This window comes from Typopeltis vanoorti, chromosome 17 (assembly GCF_054136105.1).
Source record: "Typopeltis vanoorti isolate ZY-2024b chromosome 17, IOZ_Tvanoo_1.0, whole genome shotgun sequence".
NCBI lineage: Eukaryota > Metazoa > Arthropoda > Arachnida > Uropygi > Thelyphonidae > Typopeltis > Typopeltis vanoorti.
The window spans coordinates 92,934,117-92,957,022 of record NC_143565.1 but is presented as its reverse complement, the minus strand read 5'-3'; the positions used below and the strand labels follow the sequence as shown (position 1 = coordinate 92,957,022).

At 33.9% G+C, this 22,906-nt stretch overlaps 1 protein-coding gene across 1 annotated transcript in view; it reads left to right on the top strand.

The window, feature by feature from the left end:
• Nucleotides 1-22,641, top strand: part of LOC150097642 (dynactin subunit 3-like) — a 58,820-nt gene extending 36,179 nt beyond the window's left edge. Inside the window, exons 5-7 of the mRNA XM_090407074.1 lie at nt 9,343-9,401; nt 11,544-11,603; nt 21,022-22,641. Of these exons, the coding sequence (XP_090263200.1) occupies nt 9,343-9,401; nt 11,544-11,603; nt 21,022-21,111 (209 nt within the window). The 3' untranslated portion in view covers nt 21,112-22,641. The remainder of the gene's footprint in view (nt 1-9,342; nt 9,402-11,543; nt 11,604-21,021) is intronic.
• The last annotated feature ends 265 nt before the right edge of the window (nt 22,642-22,906 follow it).

Genomic DNA, 22,906 nt, shown 5'->3' with positions numbered 1-22,906 from the left:
ATTTCCTGCATAATTGACGTTTACATACATCTACATAAAGGTTTCTAATTCAGTGGCCAGTATGTGTAGTTCTGCTAGCTAAAGAGTGGAAGTTGAAGGTTGACGATGAAAATATAGTGCAGTTAATTGAAGCCGTGGCAGAAGAGCTCCCGAATTCAGACCTAGAAACATAGAAATTTGAAGAAGAACATGAAAAATCAATCAATTCCCAAAACATTTAAAGTAAAAAAAAATTGGCAGAGGCCGCTTTTATTAAGGAATGTCGGTTATTTGAGGAATGGACAACAAGGATCCAAGTTCAAGAAGCCTACTCCTGCTGTCACCTTACCCTCTGAAGATGAACCTAAACCATCCTCAGCATACTTTGCTGCAGTTCCTGAATTTGTTGTGGATGATAGTTTCCGGCACATCATCTTATGAATCACCCAATAACTAAAACTATAGTTTTGAAGAAATACTCATGCTCCATGTGTTTCCAGATGATTATTTTACTGATAAGCACATAGAAATACTCTGAACTTGTGTTTCATTATTTTTAGAGTACAGTGCTGTAGACGGTCATTTTGTTAGAATTTGATTTCTGTGAGATTTCACTATAAACAAAAAATAAAATTAGTTAAAACATACCTATACATTTTAGCATTTTGTGCATGTTAATTGCTAACATATCCTCATGGAGCAGTGTCCTTCAAGAAGAAGGACTGCTCCAATTCCAGGGCAATGTCCTTCAAGAAGAACATCACCAGATTCCTGATTTTCCTGTAACCTCTTGCTCATTGCTGATTTCCCTGTAACCTCGGTGACAATGTGCTAGAATTTTTACTTATATAACACCTATTGTGTGATTTTAAAAAATTCACAATTTGCAGAACTAAGTGGACTGTTGGTTTCTAACTCTTTGTATTTGATAAATACAAGAACAGTATCTTTCTAAGAAAATCATATAGAATTAATCATCATCATTATCAAATTTCTGCCGTGTATCCTCGGGGGGGGGGGGGATATGATAGTAGTACATGAAAAATTTACATCATTACTAACTTCCTATCTACAATTTTCCTCCAGATCAGTCTGTTACTTGTCAAGACTCCAATATTATCAGATCTTATATTTCTGTCATCTAAGACACTTTGTACCGTATCAATCCACCTATATCTTGGTCTTCCTCTGGGTCTTTTTCCTGCCAACCTGGCAGAGAACACTTGTTTTGCTAATCTTTCCTCGTCCATTCTGTTTAAATCACCATCCCGCCTCAGATTAGCTCTGCAAACGCATTCCTGGATGCTGACAATGTCAAGTTCTTTCCGAATATCCTTGTTTTTAATATGATATTGCTATTGCTGCCATCTGTTCACACCTCTAATCTTTCTCAGGATTCTCATATCTGCGCTCTCTAGTCTTTGGTCAAGTGTTTTACTTCTGACCCAGCTCTCAGATCCATAAGTTAAAACTGGTTTGAACACTGTCTTGTATACAGTTAATTTAGTGTTCCTACTAATTTCTCTCTTATTCCATATGAATTTATTCAATTGACTTCCTACCAAACCAGCTTTGTTAATTCTGTTGTCTATTTCCATATTTAATTTACCATCTTCACTAAAAATCGTGCCTAAGTAGGTGAAATGTTTTACTTGTTCCACAGATTCTCTGTTCACAACGCAGTTGACATTTTCAACAATTCTGCCTATTTTCATTGTCTTTGTCTTTTTATTGCTGAAATTCATACCATATCTATTACAACAGTTATTCAATTTAGTCAGGGAATCTTGCAGACTTGTAGCAGATTTATTGATAAGTATAACATCATCCACATAAAGCAAAGAGCTGACATTAACATCTCCAATTTTGACATCATGTCTAATACCACTTTCCTTCATAATGTGATTCATATAGATAATGAATAACAGAGGGAGAATCTTGCAGACTTGTAGCAGATTTATTTAGAAGTATAACATCGTCCGCATAAAGCAAAGAGCTGACAGTAACATCTCCAATTTTGATATCATGTTTAATACCACTTTCCTTCATAATGTGATCCATATAGATAATGAATAACAGAGGGGATAATGTACATCCCTGTCTCACACCAGATTTAACATTAAACCATCTTCCTGTACTTCCTTCAATTCTAACTGCTGACTTACAACTCAATTAAAGACTAAGTATTGCTTGATATTATGCCCCATTGACACCGTATAACTATAGTGTATTGAATAGCTTCTCTCTTGGCACCTTGTCATATGCCTTTTCCTGATCTACAAAACTTAAATAGAGATCTTTATTATATTCCCAAGATTTCTCAACTATTTGTCGTAAAGTGAAGATCTGATTCTAACTCTTTGTATTTGATAAATACAAGGACAGTATCTTTCTAAGAAAATCATATAGAATTAATTACAACCATAATTGTTACATAAGCTGTTTAAATAACAGTGCAATTATGACTCCCTGTTTTCTTTATAGGTGGAGTGTACAGAGTACCATGATAGTACTATCATGATTAAATTTGCATTCTTACTAGATTCTTATATACGCTTTTTTTACCTGAATTAATCTGTGATTTGTATGTCTAATATCTAATGTATGTCTATATCTAACATTTTGGTCTTCTAAAGCTGACTGTATCAGTTCACCTACTTGATTTTCCTCTGAGTCTTTTTCTTGTGATCTCAGCATCAGACTCCTGCTTTGCCAATCTTTCACATTCTGTTTAAATGACCATAACCTCTGAGATTAGTGCTGTTCACATACTCGGAATGTCAACAATGTCAAGTTCATTCCTGTTATCTTCATTTTTAATGTGATTCTGGCATTAAAGCCATCTGTTCATTCCCCTAATTTTTCTCAGATCTCATATCTAAAAGCTAAGTGAAATATTTCAGATTTCAGTACCAAGTTTGATTCTACTTTCCTTCTTAGCATGATCTGTATAGATGACAGATAAGAGTGGAGATAGTATACATTACATTAAACTGTTTTCCGGTATGTCTATGTCCTTCATTTCTAATTGTTGACTTCCAACTTATATATAGACTATACACTGCTTGGAAACAAGTTAGTAGATACCCCATGGCCAAGGTGCATCATGCCATGTAAGGAGTGGCATTTTTGTAGCCAGTATGCTCCCAAGTCAGTGTTATATTCCTTTGAAAAACCAGAGAATATAACAGATCCTTGTTGCATTCTCTTGATGCAACAAGGATCTGTTGCATCAAGATCAAGTGACCATCTAGGAGAAGAACAAACCCAGTTTGTTCTTCTCCAAGATTCTTTTCACACAATTTTTCTTAATTTTACCTCTTCTTAAGTATGTATGTATATATATTACTTGGAATACTCAGTAGGGAAATTCTCTGTAATTCTCATATTCAGCCAGCTTATTATTATTATTATTATAAATGGAAACTGTAATAACTATATTCCAGTCATCTTCTGATCAGGTCTGAATTATGCAGTGCAGCATGTAAAACTTTTAAACTGCCATATTTGAGCATTTCTGATTGCATATCATCTCTTTCTTGTTTTTCACAACTGCCTTTTCACATATCAGATTTCTAATGGCCTTTTTATCTCAAGTATTTGATATCAATGTAATCTTGATTACATTCTTCATGAATATTTTCTGCTACTTTTTCATTTAACATTTTCAAAATAATTACTACAGACATCCAGAATATCAGGGTGCTTAAGGGTCAAAGCTGTATAACTGAGAGGAGACCTCCACATAGCCTTTAAAGGCGGACAACCGATCAGGGCTTCTGACCTAATGTCCAATCCTCACCCTCTCGTGGTGCACCCTGTTAGGTATCTACCTGGATACTGAATGAATGAGGATGGGCTGGCAATTTGGGATTTAGCTGACCAAATTGTATTCTTATTGGCTTAAACCACAATATTAAATGATGGTACAACATGATAGAATTTCATGCCGGCTGGGGGCGTCGCCCGGTTAAACAAGGCCCCCGTTGTTTTCACCAGGGAACCAGGGCAGACAGTGAAAAGTCGGCTACTGGAACAAATCCTAAAACACACCCCAACTCAATATCACCAGAATCGAAGATCAGTACTATCAACATAAAAAGCCTGAATGGCAAAGAAATGGAGCTAGCTGAGGAATTAGATAAGTACCAGATTGACATAACAGGGGTGACTGAAACAAAACTGGTGAGCTCTTTCTGAGCATTAAATACAAAATGTTATATTCAGGCAATCACAATCAAAGAAAATATTCAGTAGCCATAGTATTCAACACTAAATACGAGGCTTATCTTCTTGAATGGCAGGCAATTTCAAGTAGAGTGATGTGGGCAAATATCAGAATGGGGAACTGGACAATGAGACTTATTTGTGCCTATGGTCCCACAGAAGGTTCTCCTAAGGTAGAAGTGGAGGAATTTTTTGAGGCTTTAGAAAAAGCAACTGACACAATGAAAATTGAAAAGTTGGTCCTTGTTGGGGATCTAAATAGCAGAATAGGAAATGATTGTCAGACATACAAATATATGTTGGGAAAATTTGGAGAAAAGAGCCAAGCTAATAATAATAATGGCAAATACTTGTTGGATTTCTGCTCAGGATATGAACTGGTTATTACTAACACCATGTTCAACATAAAAATGTGCACAAATTCACATGGAGAGAAGAGGAAAGGAATAAGAAAAGTCTCATTGACTATGTTGTATTTGATAGTGATGTTTTCTCCCTGGTGCAGAACACCAGAGTGTACAGAGGATTTGAAATTGGAAGTGATCACTACTTAGTCTTGAGGAGGATAAAATTGAATTTCATATTGAAAAGAAGAACATGTAAGAAAGTTTTAAAACAAATAAAAGTTGAGCAGCTCTCAGATGTGAACTGTAGACTAAAATATACAAACATTATTCAAGAAAAAATTAAAGAGTTTGAGAACAGCAATCAAACCTTGGAGATTCAGTGGCAAGCTCTGGAGAAAACATTGATTGATTCTGCCAGAGAGGCATGTGGTGAGGTTGTCTGCAAGGATAGAAAAATCAGAACTCCACACAGGAAGTTAAAGAGGCAGTGAAAGAAAAGGATAAAGCATATCAAAAGTTCCTGGCAAATAAGTCAGCTTGTGCTCCTAGACAATACAGAGACAAATGTAAGAAAGCTAAACACTGTGTAAAACTAGGTAAACAAAAGTCATGGGAAGACTTTGGTAGAAAAATAGAAAATAAATATCAACAAGGTGGCAAGATATTCTGGAGGTTGTTGAAGAAGCTCAGAAATGGAGGAAAGAGTGCTGTAAAAGGAATTAGAGATGATAAAGGTGATATGAAAACTGGAGAAAAACATATCCTTGAAGTATGGGAATAATTACTTCGAAAAATCGCTAAATGAAACTAGTAGTGATGACAGCACAGTGATAAAAAACACTGATCAGGCATGCAATCAGGAATACATATCCATGCTTGAAGTAGAAAAAGCCATAAAAAGTCTGAAATATGGAAAGGCAGCTGCAGTAGATGATATTCAACCAGAAATGCTGAAGTATGGTGGTATAAAAGTCTTACAGTGGCTGCACTGCATAGTTCAGAAAGCCTGGACAGAGGGACAAATTTCCGATGATTGGAGTAGAGCTCTCATAGTACCCATATATAAAAAGGGAAATAAAACTGAATGTGAGAATTACAGAGGTATTTCCCTACTGAGTGTTCCTGTTAAGATTTATGCAAGTATACTTGAGAAATGGATGAGATGGATTGTGGAAGAGAAGCTTGGTGAGGAACAAGCTGATTCAGGCCAAATAGAGGCTGTCAGGATCAGATCTTCACTTTACGACAAATAGTTGAAAATTCATGGGAATATAACAAAGATCTGTATTTAAGTTTTGTAGATCTGGAAAAAGCATATGACAAGATGCTAAGAGAGAAGCTATTCAAGATGCTACAGTTGTATGATGTCAGTGGATCATTATATCAAGCAATACTTGGTCTGTATTTGAGTTGTAAGTCAGCAGTTAGAATTGAAGGAAGTACAGGGAGATGGTTTAATGTTAAATCTGGTGTCAGACAAGGATATACATTATCACCTCTGTTATTCATTATCTATATGGATTACATTATGATAGAAAGTGGTATTAAACCTGATATCAAAATTAGAGATGTTAATGTCAGCTCCTTGCTTTATGCGGATGATGTTATACTTCTAAATAAATTTGCTACAAGTCTGCAAGATTCCCTGACTGAATTGAATAACTGTGGTGATAGATATGGTATGAAGGTCAGCAATAACAAGACAAAGATAATGAAAATAGGCAGAAGCATTGAAAATATCAGCTGCATTGTGAATGGAGAACCTATAAAACAAGTAAAGCATTTTAGCTACTTAGGCACAATTTTTAGTGAAGATAGTAAATTAAATATGGAAATAGACAACAAAATCAACAAAGCTGGTATGGTAGGAAGTCAACTGAATAAATTTATATGTAATAAGAGAGAAATTAGTCAGAACACTAAATTAGCTGTATACAAGACAGTGTTCAAACCAGTTTTAACTTATGGATCTGAGAGCTGGGTCAGAAGTAAAATACTTGACCAAAGACTAGAGACCACAGATATGAGAGTCCTGAGAAGGATTAGAGGTGTGAACAGATGGCAGCAATGGCAATATCATATTAAAAACAAGGATATTAGGAAAGAACTTGACATTGTCAGCATCCAGGAATTCGTTAGCAGAGCTAATCTCAGGTGGTATGGTCACTTAAACAGAATGGATGAGGAAAGATTAGGCAAACAAGTGTTCGCTGCCAAGTTGGCAGGAAAAAGACCCAGAGGAAGACCAAGATATAGGTGGATTGATACGGTAAAAAGTGCCTTAGAAGATAGGTATATAAATATAAGAACTGACAATGTTATAACTTTGACAGGTAACAGATTGATTTGGTAGAAAATTGTCGGTAGTAAGTTAGTAATGATGTAAATGGAAGGAAGTACAGGGTCATATCCTATACACCCCTTGAGGGTCAATGTCAGGAATTTGATGATGATGATCCAGAATATCTTTATGTTATCTTTGTCATCTCAGATTTTTTTAATACTGTTTGTTCCTCTATTTCTAAGCTTTTTCAATGCCTTCTAGAACAATATTCCACCTTCATGATATTTATCTTTCATCTCCTTACAAAAGTTCTCATGACTTTTGTTTAGCTACTTAGTTTTTTTGCATGTATTTTCTCAGGAAACCTCTGAATTATTTGTCAGAAACTTTCAGTATGATTTTTTCCTTTCTCAACTGCTTTCTTAACTTCTAGAGTCTTCCGTGAATTTGTAATTTTATTCCTCCAAACAACTTCACATATTTCCCTGGCTGAATCAGTGTTTCTTTTACAAGGTTTCATTCTTATTTATGCTTTTTTTTTTTTTAAATCTAATAACATTTATATATATATAATTCTGCAGTTCACCTCTGAAAGCTGCTTCTTTCTTTTTTAATACTCATGTAAATATTTTTAGTTTCAATTTATTACTCTATTAAATTCTTTAATTTAAGAAAGTCTTCTGTTCATTTTGTATAATATTGATGGGGTTAATTCTGGATGAAGGTAATATTGCATTCCAGTTTCAAGTTTAAAAAATGCATTTAGATAGGCACAAATATCCAATATATATATATATATATATATATATTGGAGACCAGGTAATGTTAAGGATAAACGTTATCCATAACTTTCATTTTGTATAATGGATCCATAATAAAATACACAAATATCCTCCTAATAAAGTAGCTACTTTATTAGGAGGATATCTTGTTTAAGTATACCTTCACCAAAATTATTGATTGCATTTTAATCAACAGTAACGTGAAATTAATGACTTCATAGCCCTCATTAATTCAGGCTAAGAGATTGAGTGCTTGCTACTTTTTTTCACTAGTAGCACCTGCTATCCACAACACGATTCTTATCATGTTTACTTGTTACGCAATCTCCTGAGGAGACCAGATAATGGGTAAACTTGCTGTATGTGTGAACACACATGCAGTACATTATACATTTGAAATCAGGAATCACAGCAGCATAAGACCAAAGCTGACCTGCTGTAACTTTGGTTCTAAGTTGAATATCAGTCTGCCACTTGTATGCAGCTGTTATTCAAATTTGGCAGGGCACAATCTGCCAAATTGCACTGAATCAGAAGTACTGAATCTAATTAATGCAAGAACTAGAGCACTTTAAAAAAAATATTGTTCAGCTAATTCAGTTTAATGCATGGTATTTCTTTTGTTTATGTTCTCCCAAAAGAATTTTAGCCTGGTAAGATAAAATGAGGGAGGAGGTTATATCCTTTATAGAATCTCTCTAGCCTCCACCATTCAAATCATTTTCACCAAATTTCTTATATATATCTTTTCTGACATTGTTTCAGATTCTCCAGAAACTTCATTCAGATAAAAATGAAAGTTGCATTATCCAACACCATTTTTGATGAAATCTGGAGTATAGTTTCAGGTTCCTAAAAACTTTGGCATAATTGAACCAAAATGGAAGGCATGCTTGTAAATGAGGGAGAATCATCAAACTGATTTCAGCCAGTTATTCTTCATTTATTTTACTTCAACCTGGGAAAAAAGAAGAAATGCTATATCTTATAAAGTGGAGAAGATCTTGTTGTTAAAAAAAATGAACTGAGTACTACTGAGAAAGGAAGTTAATTACAGTTTACAAGCAGCTACTTGACTAACATTGTTGTTTTAATTGCTGTGAATGTAAATTTCCTTCTGAAATGTAAGCATTACTATAACAGCAGTAGCAACAAAATGACTAATAAAAAAAATAATGTCAGTAAAGCAGCCACTTCAGAATTGCAGCCATCTTCCTACTTTCTCAGTTCTTAGCTGTTTTTTTTTAACATATGAAATGTTTTTTAATGAGATAATTACATATGTAAACACATGTGCACATTCTAAATGCTTTCTTTTTAATAGGTGTGAGTTAGCTGGTCGAATGTGGTGGTGACAGAGTTTTTCCCTCCTGGAAACTTGGGTTTCATCCCACAAAGCAGGCAAACCTGCCATTAGAACACAAGCAATTAACAGACATAATAATGCTGGCTTCATAGCCTGAGTTGCTTTGGCTGTAAAATCCAAGTAAACCAAACCTTTTAATAGGTCAGAAGTCATACTTTGACACAATATTTTCTCAGTATTAAATCTTACAGATATATATTTCAGAAAGTGTATATAATGTTTCTAAATATGATTTTTATATTTAGAAACATTATTATTCAAGTGAATAAGATTACTTCATTTTAATTTTTTTTCTGCTTAAAATTTAAACAACAACAACATATATGAAGATTTTTTTTTTTCTTCTTTACATTGCAGCTTCTTCAAGTCATGCATCTAAACTTTGTGAGCTAAGTCAGCTGCAGATAAAGCAAGAAGTAAGTAGATTATTAAAATTTGTGTAAATTATGTAGCAAACATAAATTATGGGAACAGGTTCTTATAATGGATAATTTGCTGTAGTGAACTTTCTTTAGAATAGCATTTCACTATAAGGCTTTGGTCATGGCTTTTTTGATAATTTGTTAAAGATAGTGAATTTGTTATAATGGTATTTGCTATAATGAGTCAACTGTAGAAAAGACCATATTAAAATTAGAAATATACTGTGTTTGCCAGTTTAACATACTGATATTTTAAATACCAAAAAATAAAGACTACAATGATGTTTACCAGCAGATGCATGCACAAACTAACTAATGAAAAAGACAAGGCAGAAACATCATCAGTGCAAAAATTATTGAATTGAGCTCATGTATGTGTATGGTAAGGGAGATGATCATTAACTGGAATGCCTTTTTCTGGATAGCATCAGTTTTTAAGAAGGTTAAGTGCTTCATCCCAAACATAAGAACAGTATTCCAGGATTGAGTTAGCACCAGTACAGGTGAGAGGTAGTATTATACTATAACTTACTTATGTGGAATGTGACATAGTTTGTTTTGTTTATATATATATATATTCCTGATGATGACCTTGATATAGAAGTTAAAACGTTGGGTGTCATTTTTCTTAATTGCAGTAAAGTAATTGCTCTAACGTCTGTTTTTGTCTCTTTAAATTCTACACAATGAATGCTGACCACCGTGTAATCATGAGAGAAAAAATCATGCCTAATGTTTTTAGGTGTGGATGGAATGTTTAAATGTGAATACCACATAAGCAGTTAAGATTTCCAGAGAATTAATAATAATGTCTACAGAGAGAAAAAAAAGTATTAAATTGAGAACATAACCTTGCTGACAGCACTACAAGTTATCATGCTTTGATTTGATTATACAGTTCATCATGTTGGAGATTTAATGGAGTATTGACAGCACTAGGAAAAGATTAAAACTAATTTTAATGCTTCCAATATTTCGTCTCCATCACACTGAGACATCTTCAGGGAGTACAAATAACACTTATAATACACACACAGACAGCACAATACTTAATGAAACATGTGGGTGACTCAAGTCTTATCTAGGTGGTGCGCCCTCTATGGGTGTTTGTAGGCAGCCTAGAATGTAATCTGAGACCTCTGACAGTTATTTTTCCCATCTGTATTTGTTTAAATTAGGTTGATTTCTGAGTGCCGTTGCAGATTCCAAAAACAGTCTTTCCTTTTTAAATTTACTATGGTGGAGCTTTGTGGTTTTCTTCTAGAAGATCCTGTGAGTTGTATCCAATACATGGTCTACAAGGCCAGATTGACCATAGTCGTGATTATGAAGGTCTGTGTTTTTTTTAATTGAATTGCTTTCCACAACACTGGCCAAATTAGTATTATTACATTATATGCTGAACAAGTATATTTATCATTAAGGTCTGTGTAACTCAGTGGAAGTGGTGTTTGCATCCTCTGTGTTAGACTTCCTGAAGAAAAATCAGGCAGTCTAGTCTAGTCACTGACTAAAGAAACTTTTTCTAAGCTTTTCTTTGACTGGTTCCCAAGTTAGTCACTCTCTTGCACAGGAAATCAGGTTTTTCTCCCAGAAACTCAAGAAAATTGATAGAACCTACACTATTTCACATATCCTGTTAATCCCTAACAGGATATATTAGGGACCACAAGATGGCAGTTACTCCTTATAAGGGAATAAATGCATTAGCTAATTTTTTTTATATTTATCGTTAATGATAAATAAATATAAACACCAACAACTTATTGAGGGAAAGTAATCTGAGTATGCACAGTGGCCAGCCTATGAATCCCAAAGCCAATAGCAAGTACAAATACAACTTAGGTAACTTGGAGTTACCTAAGTTGTACAAATTTTGTTAGCTTAAAAATAAATATAAATTTTGAACTAGAACTACTTGAAAGAATAGCTCTAGAACAGTCAACATGAGAGAGAAAATTTGAGGAAAAATTAAAATTCCTCTTGAACTTCCCCTTTTAAGTCTAGCACTAATTCACTATATATGAGAAATCAGCTTTGAAGAAAAACTTCAAGGTTTTTCTTCACAGTTTATTTGATTATTTTACTGTGTACATGCTGAATACTGATATTATTTTTTTGTAATTTTTTTCCAAGGAACAGAGTGTTTTGCTTTCAGATGATGTTAGAGCCCTTTTAGAAGTATACAACAAGACAGTATCCTTTAATCATTGCTAACATTTTACCATGTGATTGCAAGTGTTTGTATAAACATGAATTATAAATATCACAGGTCTGGTTACCTGGGTTTCTTGTAGATGTGAAAGTGGTGGCAAGAAAATGTAATGGTCACCATCATGGTCACTTACCTCTGATAAGTGATCATGATGGTGAGAGGTCTGTAGAATGCTCCCTATAACAATAGATTGAGGGTTTATGATAACTGAAGCTCCATAACACATGAATGGAAGCTAAATTTCATTTCTAGTAAATTTTCAGTTAACAAGGAAATAGGAAATCAAATATTTATACTGAACAAGAAATTGTTGCAAATACTTTAATTAAACTGTTTCAAAACCAAAACTGTTATAACATTATAGCATATATTTTAATCTATTTTTTTTTCTAAATATAATTTATTTTAATCTAAAGCCTTGTTTCATCATGAACATACCATTTATAACTGAATGTCTTGAACAGCAAACAATTACAAATATAAAAATACAATAGATATTTCTTATTTAAATCCTTTTAGTAGTAAGTAATCAAAACTAACAAAGAAATTAGTAAAAATTTACATCATTTTTTAAATCGTTTAGTTAAATGTGAACTGAATGTCTTAAAAATTATTTTAAATCTTCAAACTTCTGTAGTTAAACAACTACAGAAGTTAGAAAATTTTAAATCATAAACATGATGAAATAATAGCAACATTCTATGTTCCACATCAAAAATGATTTTTTATTAAATTTGTTTTGCTGTTTACTATGAATAGATTTTTCAGGATATAGGGGATATTAGAAAAAACTCTGAATATCATAGATATATGAGACCAAATAAAAATGCTAAAATAAAATCATAAAGCTGTTAGATAACAAGAGTGATTTTATAGACATTAACTATGAACACATATTTGATCCATTAGTAAGTGTAACATATTATCTCTCAGACCATTTCATCTAATGCTAAATTGCTTGATCATTGTGTTAACCTTTGATTCTTGTTGCATTGTATCATATGTGGATGGTGCAAAGGCCGATGTATCCAACTATCGACCAATTAGCTCAGGAGTGGTGGTGAAAATTTTGGAAAAATGGTTAATTCTCGCATTCAGAAATGGGTTGACAGTGAATATCTACTTTGCAGTGAACAACATGGGTTTACTAAGGGAAGGTCATGTTTTTGTAACTTGCTCACATTCTATAACAATGTTACCGTTAGAGTTTCCTAACGTTCTCAGGAATTTTTTTTCGTTTTCCCGTTCCCAAATCCCGAGAAAATTTAGTCGGGAAATCGGGAAATTTTTAAATTAATTATTTTTTGTTAAATCATAAATGATATTTTAATATTTTTTTATAGATTGCCATCACAATGAGTAAAGAGTATAAAGAATGTTGTGAATATTTTAGAAAAGATAAAGATAACGAATTAGCTCATTGCTAGATATGCTCCAAAACTTTGCAATGCAAAGCATCATCAACCAGCGGTCTACATAGGCACCTAGTGTACATTCATGGAATGAAAAGGAAAAAACAGTCTGAATTGAATAATTATGAGCCAATGCCTTCATCTTCTAAGAGACAAACGACAATTTTACATTATGTCGAGGGACTGGATTTAGAAGTAACCGTAAACAAATTAGCAGCCTTGGATGATATCAGTCAACACCATCACAAAAAGTGAGTTTATTATGGAAAGTTTCACAAGCAGAGGAATGCAGTTGCCAAAAAGTCCATCTTCAGTTATGACACTAATACATAATTATTATAGTAAAGTGAAACAACTGTACATCCCAAAATTGGAAGTATTCAAATGTGATAATAAAAAACTGAGTATTTCAATAGATGAGTGGACCAGTTGCAAGAATTGCAGATACATGAATGTTCACGTATACCTGCAACGAGACCTTTATGAACCTTGGTTTAATAAGAATACGTGGGAACTGTCCTGCGGAAAAAGTGTTATCCTTGCTTCAGGAAAGATTAGAAAACTTTCAGTTAAAACTTGAAAGTGATGCAGTTGCAATTACAAGTGACAGTGCAGCTGTTATGGAAAAATTCAGAAAATTATCACCGACTATTCAACAGTACTGCTACAACCATGCGCCACATCTAGCTGTAACAAAAGTATTTTATGTTAAAAAGTTGAAAGGTGAAGCATCAGTGACTTGTAGCAGTGGTAGTGAATTCAGTACAGATTCTGAATACGATAAAGATGATAACAGTGATTCTGAGTTAGATGGTGTGGCCCAAGCTCATCAGTATGATTTGCGAGATGATCTATCTTCGGCAATTAGCAGTGTATGAAGAATTATGAAAATATTTAAATATTCTCCAGTAAAAAAATTCTCTTTTGCAGCAAGTAATAACCAAGAGTGAAAAGAGGGAACTGAACTAGTAGTCATTTTGGACTGTAAAACACACTGGAGAGAATGATAGGGAGATTTTTAAAGATCATAAATCCATTTAAGACTGTTTTACGAGAGCTGAAACTTGATCACTTATGGAAAGAAGAGTGTTATGAAATTTTGAGAGGTATGTTGAATTGCTTACAACCTGTAAGATTAGCAGTTGAAGCCTTAATCAATAGAGAAGCTAATATTCTCACAAGTGAAGGAATATTTAAGTTCCTGTTCAGTAATTTAGAAAAACGGAATTCTTCAATGAGCCAAATGCTTTTGAAGGAAATAAAATTTGAATTGGTTAAACGTAGAAATAGAGATCTTGTGTCTCTCGCAAAGTACTTGAGCAACGTTAGTTGTTTATGTGAGATGGAAGGGGATGAATTTTTTGCCTTGTCAAGTAAGAATGAAATTGCATGATTGGTGAAGTCATTAATGGAAAGACTTTTTAAAGGAACATTTACAGCAGAAGAAGTTCCAATAAAAGAAATAAAGGATGTCCTTACAGAGAGTTCTGACATTAAATCAGAATCTGATCTGAAGAGTGAATTGACTAAAGCAATATCAATTTCGACATCAAAGCCTAGCCCTATGCATGCAGACAAAATATTTGCTTCTCTAAGGAAGGAAATGAGCTTATATGAAACAACGCATTCTCTCACTCCCAACTTGAAGATGCTTTTAGACATACTCTTAACAATTCAACCAACGTCTACAGAAAATGAAAGAAATTTTTCCACATCAAGTTGTTACAAAGCAAAGATCACAATTGTCTGATCGAGCAATTAATGCTCTATGTTTCTTAAAGTTTCATTTTAAAAATGGCAAATATATTTGAAGTATTTTTTAATTTTCAAATGAATAATATTTAAATGAGATTGGGAATGTTAATACATTGTGTAATATATGTAAAAACTCACTGTATACTATAAGGTTTGGTTAAATAAAGTTTGCATTAATTACATTGTTTATATTTTGAGAAAACCTGAAATATAACAGAAACCTAGCCAAAATGATACCGTAGTGATCCCTGTTTAGTGCTCAGGGCAAGAGATGCACTAGTCATGAAATTCCGGTCGACCTCCATTTAGGAAATTTCATTTCCTCATTTTTTGCTTCGACCTTTTACATATAGGAATGTCTCGAAACCTCTGAAAGACTGCCCCGGTTGCCCCACCTTCTCTATGGCTTTTCTGTTTATTAACATTTACTGTTATAGCCATTATTACAGATGATCAATGAAAATTAAATAAAAAAGATTATTTCAGGAAATATGATTTTCCGTTCTCGATTCCTGAAGGTTCCAAAATGTCGGGAATTTGGAAACACTAGTTACCATTGAACTAGACAAGGGGAATGGATACACCATGATACTTTTGACTTTTGCTAAAGCTTTTGACAGAATACAGCATGGTAGACTGTTGCATAAAATGGAGAAAATGGGTTTGGGTTATACAATATTAGCATGGATAAGAGGATGGCTGACTGACAGATATCAAAAAGTGGTATACGGATGTGAGTCTGCAAGATTTAAAGTAACAAGTGGTGTACCACAAGGATCAGTGCTTGGTCCACTGTTATTCAGTCTGTACATTAATGATATTGAGAAGGATTTGACAAGTGACATTACAGCTGTTTGCTGATGATGCAAGGATAGGTGGGGTAATCAGGAATGCTGCTGATATGGAGTACTTACAGAATGATTTGAATAGGCTGGAATTGTGGGCATAGGAAAATGGGTGTCAGTAAATGTAAAGTCATTCACTTCGGCGTGATTAGATATCCAATGTTGTATTATGTTGGTGGGATTAGGCTAGAAGAAACTGATGAGGCTAGGTATCTTGGAGCGTTAATAGATAGGAAGTTGAAGTTCAGGGGCCACGTGGCAAAGATTGCAAATACAACTCAAAAGATAATTAGAATGCTGAAACGAACATTCACATGTAACGATAAAGATGTAATCTTCTTAAGAAATACTCTCTATCAATTATATTTTGAAAGTGTTCCCCTTGAACTTAGCGATTCATAGTGTTTTCTCAAATATTATTTTTAAGTGCATGGGGAAAACCAGTCAGCACTGTCATTGAACGTATACAGGAAGTCTGGGATTAAATATGGGATCAAGTATACCTGCAGGAACAACTAATATTATTGTCTATGCTCCTGTTGGTCTACTTGATGATCCCATATTTAATCCCAGACTTCCTGTATGCGTTTGTGTATTTCTCAAATATTCCACTCACTTAAAATGAATATTTGAGAAAATACTCTGAATCGTTAAAAATTCAAGGCGAACACTTTCAAAATATAATTGATGGAGAGTATTTCTTAAGAAGAACTCAGCAAACTATGTTGGAAAAAGAAGTTATTTCTGAACATAGCTGGACTGTTCATGCCCAAGATCTGATATCAGAATATAAATATATAGGCAATAAATTAGTTGTTCCTGCTGGTCTACTTGATGATCCCATATTTGATCCCAGACTTCCTGTGTATGTTCAATGACAGTGCTGACTGATTTCCCCCCACTCACTTAAAAATGAATATTTGAGAAAATACTATGAATCGTTAAAAGTTCAAAGGAACACTTTCAAAATAAGGATGTAATTTTGCCTCTTTACAAGGCCTTGATTGAGACCTCACTTGGACTATTGTGGGCAGGTCTGGTCTCCTGGTATCTGTTGTGATTCTGATATATATATATATATATATATATATATATATTGAAGAGAGTACAAAGGAGAGTGTTAAAAATGATATCAGGATTGTGGAATACAGGTTGAGAATTTATAGACTGCAGACACTAGCAACCAGGAGAAAGAAGGGTGATATGATTGAGACTTACAAACTTCTGAAAGAGTCATACAGGATTTCAATTGATGGAATTTTTCAATTTATGGAGGGTGGGGAAAGGACAAGAGGACATCCTTGGAAGCTAAGAATGAAGGCCGCTAAGAAGGGGTGAGGGCTTGATTTGTCTCTCAAAGGGTGGTGCATGATTGGAATGGATTGCCATTGGATGTGAGTGCAAGCAGTGTGAATGAATTCAAGAATAAGTATGATAGTTGATGTGTATAGTATGTGGCCTCCCTCGATGAGTGTCTGACTCCCTGGAGGTCTCTCTTAATAATAATAATGTCTTATCTTTGCTGTTCTTTGAATCTTATGCCCTGTACTGTATTTTTGTCTCATCCCCAGTAACATTGTTTTACCTTTGTAGTGTGGAATGTATTAATCATAACTTTGACTGCCTTTTCTAAACATCTTTGATGTAATCTCCTCTGCCAATTTCAGTAACCTAGTTTCTTTATCAGGTTTCTCTTCTTAATGAGCCTGTGTAGCTCGGTAGAAGTGGCGTTTGCACTCTGCAGCGCTTGACCGCACGACGAAAGGCATTCGAATCTAGTCGCTGACTAGATGAACTTTTAGCCGGCCTGGTTGGCTGAGTGGTTAGTGTATCCGCTCTCCACCCAAAAGGCTGTAGGTTCGAATCCTGCCATGGGCATGGATGTTTGTGATTGTCTGTGATACCAGTGGTGATGGTGGTCAGCAGTAGATGGCGTTGGTGTAGATGATGAAGGTAGTTGCGGTTGGTGAAGATGAAGAGTTGTAGAGTAGATGCCCTCCCTCGATGAGTCTTTGGACTCCTGGAGGTGTTATGTAATAATAATAATAATAATATTTGTGTTATTTCTGTACATAACTTATCTTGGTTAAAAATGAAACAAGAACATACATTAAAAAAAGATAGTGAGCAGTTAGTCTCAAGCTCAAGTGAAACATAATAATGGGATGCAACTGGTTAAGGTATTAATTGAAAAAATCTAATGTTCTTTTTTTTTGTGCTCATGTCCAAACTATGAAAATACATCTGCATATTTTAATTCATTTTTTTTTGGTTGTATATGGTAATTTTATAAGACTTGGTGCTTGTTGGACTTCATGTAGAGTTAAGTAAGGAGGTGAGATGGTTGAGCCATAACCAGGCCTTTCTTTTATATGTAAGAATCAAATATGGGAAAAAGAAAAAAAAAAAAGAGTTTGTAGAAGACTACAATATTACTTCATGTAAGATAAACCCCCCTCCCTCTCAAAAAGTGACACAATGGCTTTAAGTAATGTATGCAACAGTCAAAACACTTATCATATTAGATAGGGAAGATTATCTTAAGAATCAAGATGAGGAAGCTGATCTTTTCCAGATACCTTTAGAAAAGTTCCCATGTGGAAAGTACACAGCAAAACTAATAAAATAATCAGATCTTTGCAACTAGCCAAAAGAAATCAAAGGTAGATTATTTCCAATTGTGACCATACCACATATTTATAGGTTGCAAGGAGTGCATCAATAAGGTGTGTTATCGAGATACAATTATGAATGGAAGGAATTTACAAATATACAATATAGCCATTTTGATTACATTTTGTTACATTTGACTTACTGTAGTGAACTTATATGGACTAAAAGAACACAGTGACTCCTATGTATGTGCATTCCTGAGGTTCTATAAATAGAACATCATTTTTCCACCCAAATACTTGTAAAGTAGGAGAGGATGTGTTTCACCACATAGAAAATCTATAAATAGTGCTTAACATATAACTGTTTGGTCTATTTAATTATATATTGCACATACAGTTATTAAATATTTTTTTTTAATTAATGTGCTTTCACTTAAACTCAACACACTCCTTATCATGGCAGTCAGGTGACTGCTTTTGTAGTATTGTGTCACATGTAGTTTTGGTTCCAATGTTAGGGACTTGTGCAAAAAAAAGTGTGCACATTTTTATAAACTCCAAGTAGTAGCACTGTTACTTTCTGTATGATTGTAGGTCATTATTTAGTCATTAAATTTACTCTGTATTAATAAAATGTATTACACAGTTATCAATTTAATAATTTACGATCAGCACAGTCCAGTATTCACACTAATAATAGTAATTCACAATTAAATGTACAGAGTTATAGATTAATAGAGATCTAATTAACCAGAATCTAATGTAGCCTTATTTTTGAATCCACTGACATCATAGCTAAAGAATTCGAGAACTATTGCCAGCACTGTTTGGATAACATTCTTCCTATTTAATTCTTAAGTATGTGAATAAAAGGAAATGCTTGCTATGGCTCAGCTACTTAACCTCACTGTTAAATATATATATATATATAGTCTGAGCAGCAAACCTTATCTGATTACGATCTATTCAGTGCATGCAATAAGGAATTGATATGCATTTTTAACTGCTAAGGCAGGTAAAAACAAAGTAGCACATAGGCAGTATGCACAGATTGCTGAAATTTGCACTTGCATTAAAGTACAGACTCTCCACAACACACATAGTTTATGTTGATTGGATTTGAACGGTATAGATGCGAACACAGATTGATAAGAAAATAACTATTTATTGACTTAATTGCTAATATTTTGCTGGTATTCTATCCATCTTCAGAGCACACAAACAAAGTTTGTTACAGTAGCAAGACAACCACAATCCAGTGTAGCAGTGGGACTAGTATGAGCAATTGTAGACGATGAACTATCTCCCAAATCTTTGGTAGATTTATAGAGCCATACTTGTTGAGGTTTGGAGTATGTTTAGGCTTCCCAAAGCATGGTCTGCTAGACCCGACTTGCCATAGTGAAAGTGCTGGATATATTTTTGTGTTCACTGAGGCAGATGTCCACAGTTCTTCCTGTCTGTCCATAGTAGGCTCGATGACATGAAGAGGGCACGCACTTCATAGACTCCTGGATGTGATAAAGGAGAGAATTTAGTATTTTGTCTATCTTATGGGAATTATATTGGTCAGGAAGGTGTGATGTAGGTGAGACAGTTCAGCAGTGAGAGCAATGTCATTGGAACAAATTGCTCTAGCTCTATGGGTTAGTGTTTTTAAGATACCATATTGTTGAGAAGTGTGATTGTTTGTGTGTACACACATAGTTTAGTTCTACTCAGTAGATTACTGCCAACTGAGAATTCTTCTGCAGTTAATTACTCTTTGTGTTTTAAATAACTTTATTTTTTTTAACTGCCATTCGTTTGATCCTTCTCAACAATAGGAAACAGTGAAAATATGTTGTGTAACCTTTTTTAAACCAAGAATATAAGATTAGGTTAATTATTTTCATATATTTTGATGGTAAATCAATCTTCCTCTTCCCAATATACATAGAGCTCATAAAGACAATAAATAAATATATATAAGACATTTTTAAACTTCAGAATATGAAGTAATGGAATGGATGGCAGGCTGTGTAATTAAGTTTTCTGTCGGACATGTTTACTGTTCTCCTGGGAAACTGGTTTGTGTAATAAATACTGTCTGTTTATTTCAGCCATTTAACTACAGCAGAAACATGAGAAATCTGTCACATGTGCAATCATTTTTTCCCCCTCTAAAAATATTATTATTACTAGGTGATATCTCCAGGGAATCCAAAGACTCATCGAGGGAGGGCACCTACTTTACAACTCTCCATCTCCACCACTCAATCCATCAATACAGCGAACCACATCATCTATACCAACACTATCTACTGCCCACTACCACTAGTATTTCACAATCACAAACATCCATGTCCAAGGCGGGATTCGAATCCACAGCCTTTTGGCTGGAGAGCAGATACACCAACTATGTTGGTAAGCATAGAATAAATATATCCCTTCTTTTCTCTCCTATCAACTAAATGTTATAATCCACAAACCTTCAGCCTATCCTCATAAAAGCATTGCATAGACAAGTCACTGTTTAAGTCACTTGCCTCTACTTCCTTGCCAACATTTTCACGTTCCAAGAAAACACAGGCAACCAAGTCTGCACAGAAAATAAATATAAAAATGAATGTATAAAGTAAGTGAATTTTTGCTTTTATTTTAAATATGCACAACTTTTGATGTGTATTCATTGCTTTCTTATTTGTAGAAGTTTTAATATGCTTGAAAATAGAAAAGATAGAAAATTTTATTATATTAAACTCTAACAGAACTCTTTAACTACAAATACAGATTCAGATTTTAGCTAAACAATTCATCTTGTGGGATGAGATCGTAACCAGGTGTGAAATTGAAGCACAGCCAAAGAAAATATTAGAATAAAACTTGCTGAATGTCCATGTTTTGGTTATATTAATTTTGTTGTTTCTGTAAATCCTATTTCTAATAACCTATTGAAGTGTGATATAAAACCCAGTTTTGAGTATAGTATGGAATGTACTCAATATTTTTGTTTGGATGAGAAATCTAATTGTATAATAAAATTATTTAATTTCTTTAATTAATTTCTAAATTGCTATACTGTATATAAAAAAAAAAGATATAATTCATTAAATTGACATGAATTATAAATAGTGCAGAAAATAAAAAAAAAGGTAACAAAATTTTACTTAACGAAACCAAAATTTGAAGTCACTTAAACCTGTTTAACATATATACTAAGGCTACTTGATAGATATTTTTACTATTATTTAATTCTCATATCACCTCCTTGCCAGAAAAACCACAATTCCTTAATCCACATTTAAAATACTAAAAAACCCATCAGTATATGTGTTTTGTTCACTATTATGTACAGCATTCATATTAATATTTGAACCACCATTCTTAGCAATCAACAAATATCAGCAGAGTTATATTTATAGAGAATGTTTCTCCAAAATCTTAAATGCAAACTGGCTTGATGTCCCCAATTCAATCACCACTTTTATGCAGTGGCCATCATCTTATTCTCTGTCCACTTCCCTGGGACTTTTCCTGTTGCAAGGCTTTCATTAAACAGGTCATTGGCACTGATAATACACCCTTAGAACATGAAGAAATCTAATGCAGTTGTCTCACTGCATTGATTGACATCCAGAATAGTTATCTAAATTCATCCGCTTTACTCGCTTGTAACCTTTCAACCCTCTTGTCACATACCCCCAAACAGATGTATTTGTTGCAGAAGATGAAAGGCTTGTGGAAGGAGAGAAAGACTGGTGAGTGAATATTTTATGTAGAAAGATGTTCAGAGAGAGCTGAGAGCCAGTTGTGTGTTGGCAGGAAGGCAAAGAGTAAAACACAATAGCCAAGTGGAGAATATTGACAAAAGTTGGGGAAAATGTATTGCTAATGTTGATGAAAGTGCATTGGCAGAAGATCAGGAGAATGAAGAGGATGCATGATATAGTATGCTTACATGGAGTCTGCCTTCACAGGAGAGAGCATGAAATTGAATGATTGCACAAATGTCAGGCGATCTGCAGAGCTGAGAAGGCACAATGTAAGAAACAGGAACACAGGCAGCTCATCCATTGGCACTGTGGAACTGCAGCACCCCCAATTTTTCTCGATATAGAAATATCGAGAAAATTCGAGAAATTAATTTATATTTGCTTATAATAATATTTAATTTTATCATCAACAATCCTATATGCAATTTTCGCCAGTAGTCGAGTGTTCATAGTGCTTATCGTGTTTACTCCGTCTCTTTAAATATTTGTACATTACAATTAAAGACATAACATTTGTTATTGTTTTTATTTTAGAACATTATTGGGGTTATGATAATGGATTTTATTTTTAAGCAAATTTGAATTGTACCAAACTGTATAATTTTATCGATAATAAACAATATTTTTTCATGTTTAATTTTTACTATAATTTTGATATTTTATGCAAACACGCATCCACTGTACTTAAAGTGCGTATGTATATTTCAAAAGTTTCAGGCCACGAGCCGCAACTGCAGGAACATGCGACTAAGTGAGAGAAGAATGAGGTTTTTTGAAAATTCGTGATAGGAGGAGTACTTAATGAGAGCGTGAGTAAATCTTGTTTCCTCAGTGTTAAAATTAATATTGAAGCAGTTGGGCAAAAAAAAAATTGTTTTGGCTTGCTCCAGTAATTTGAGAGG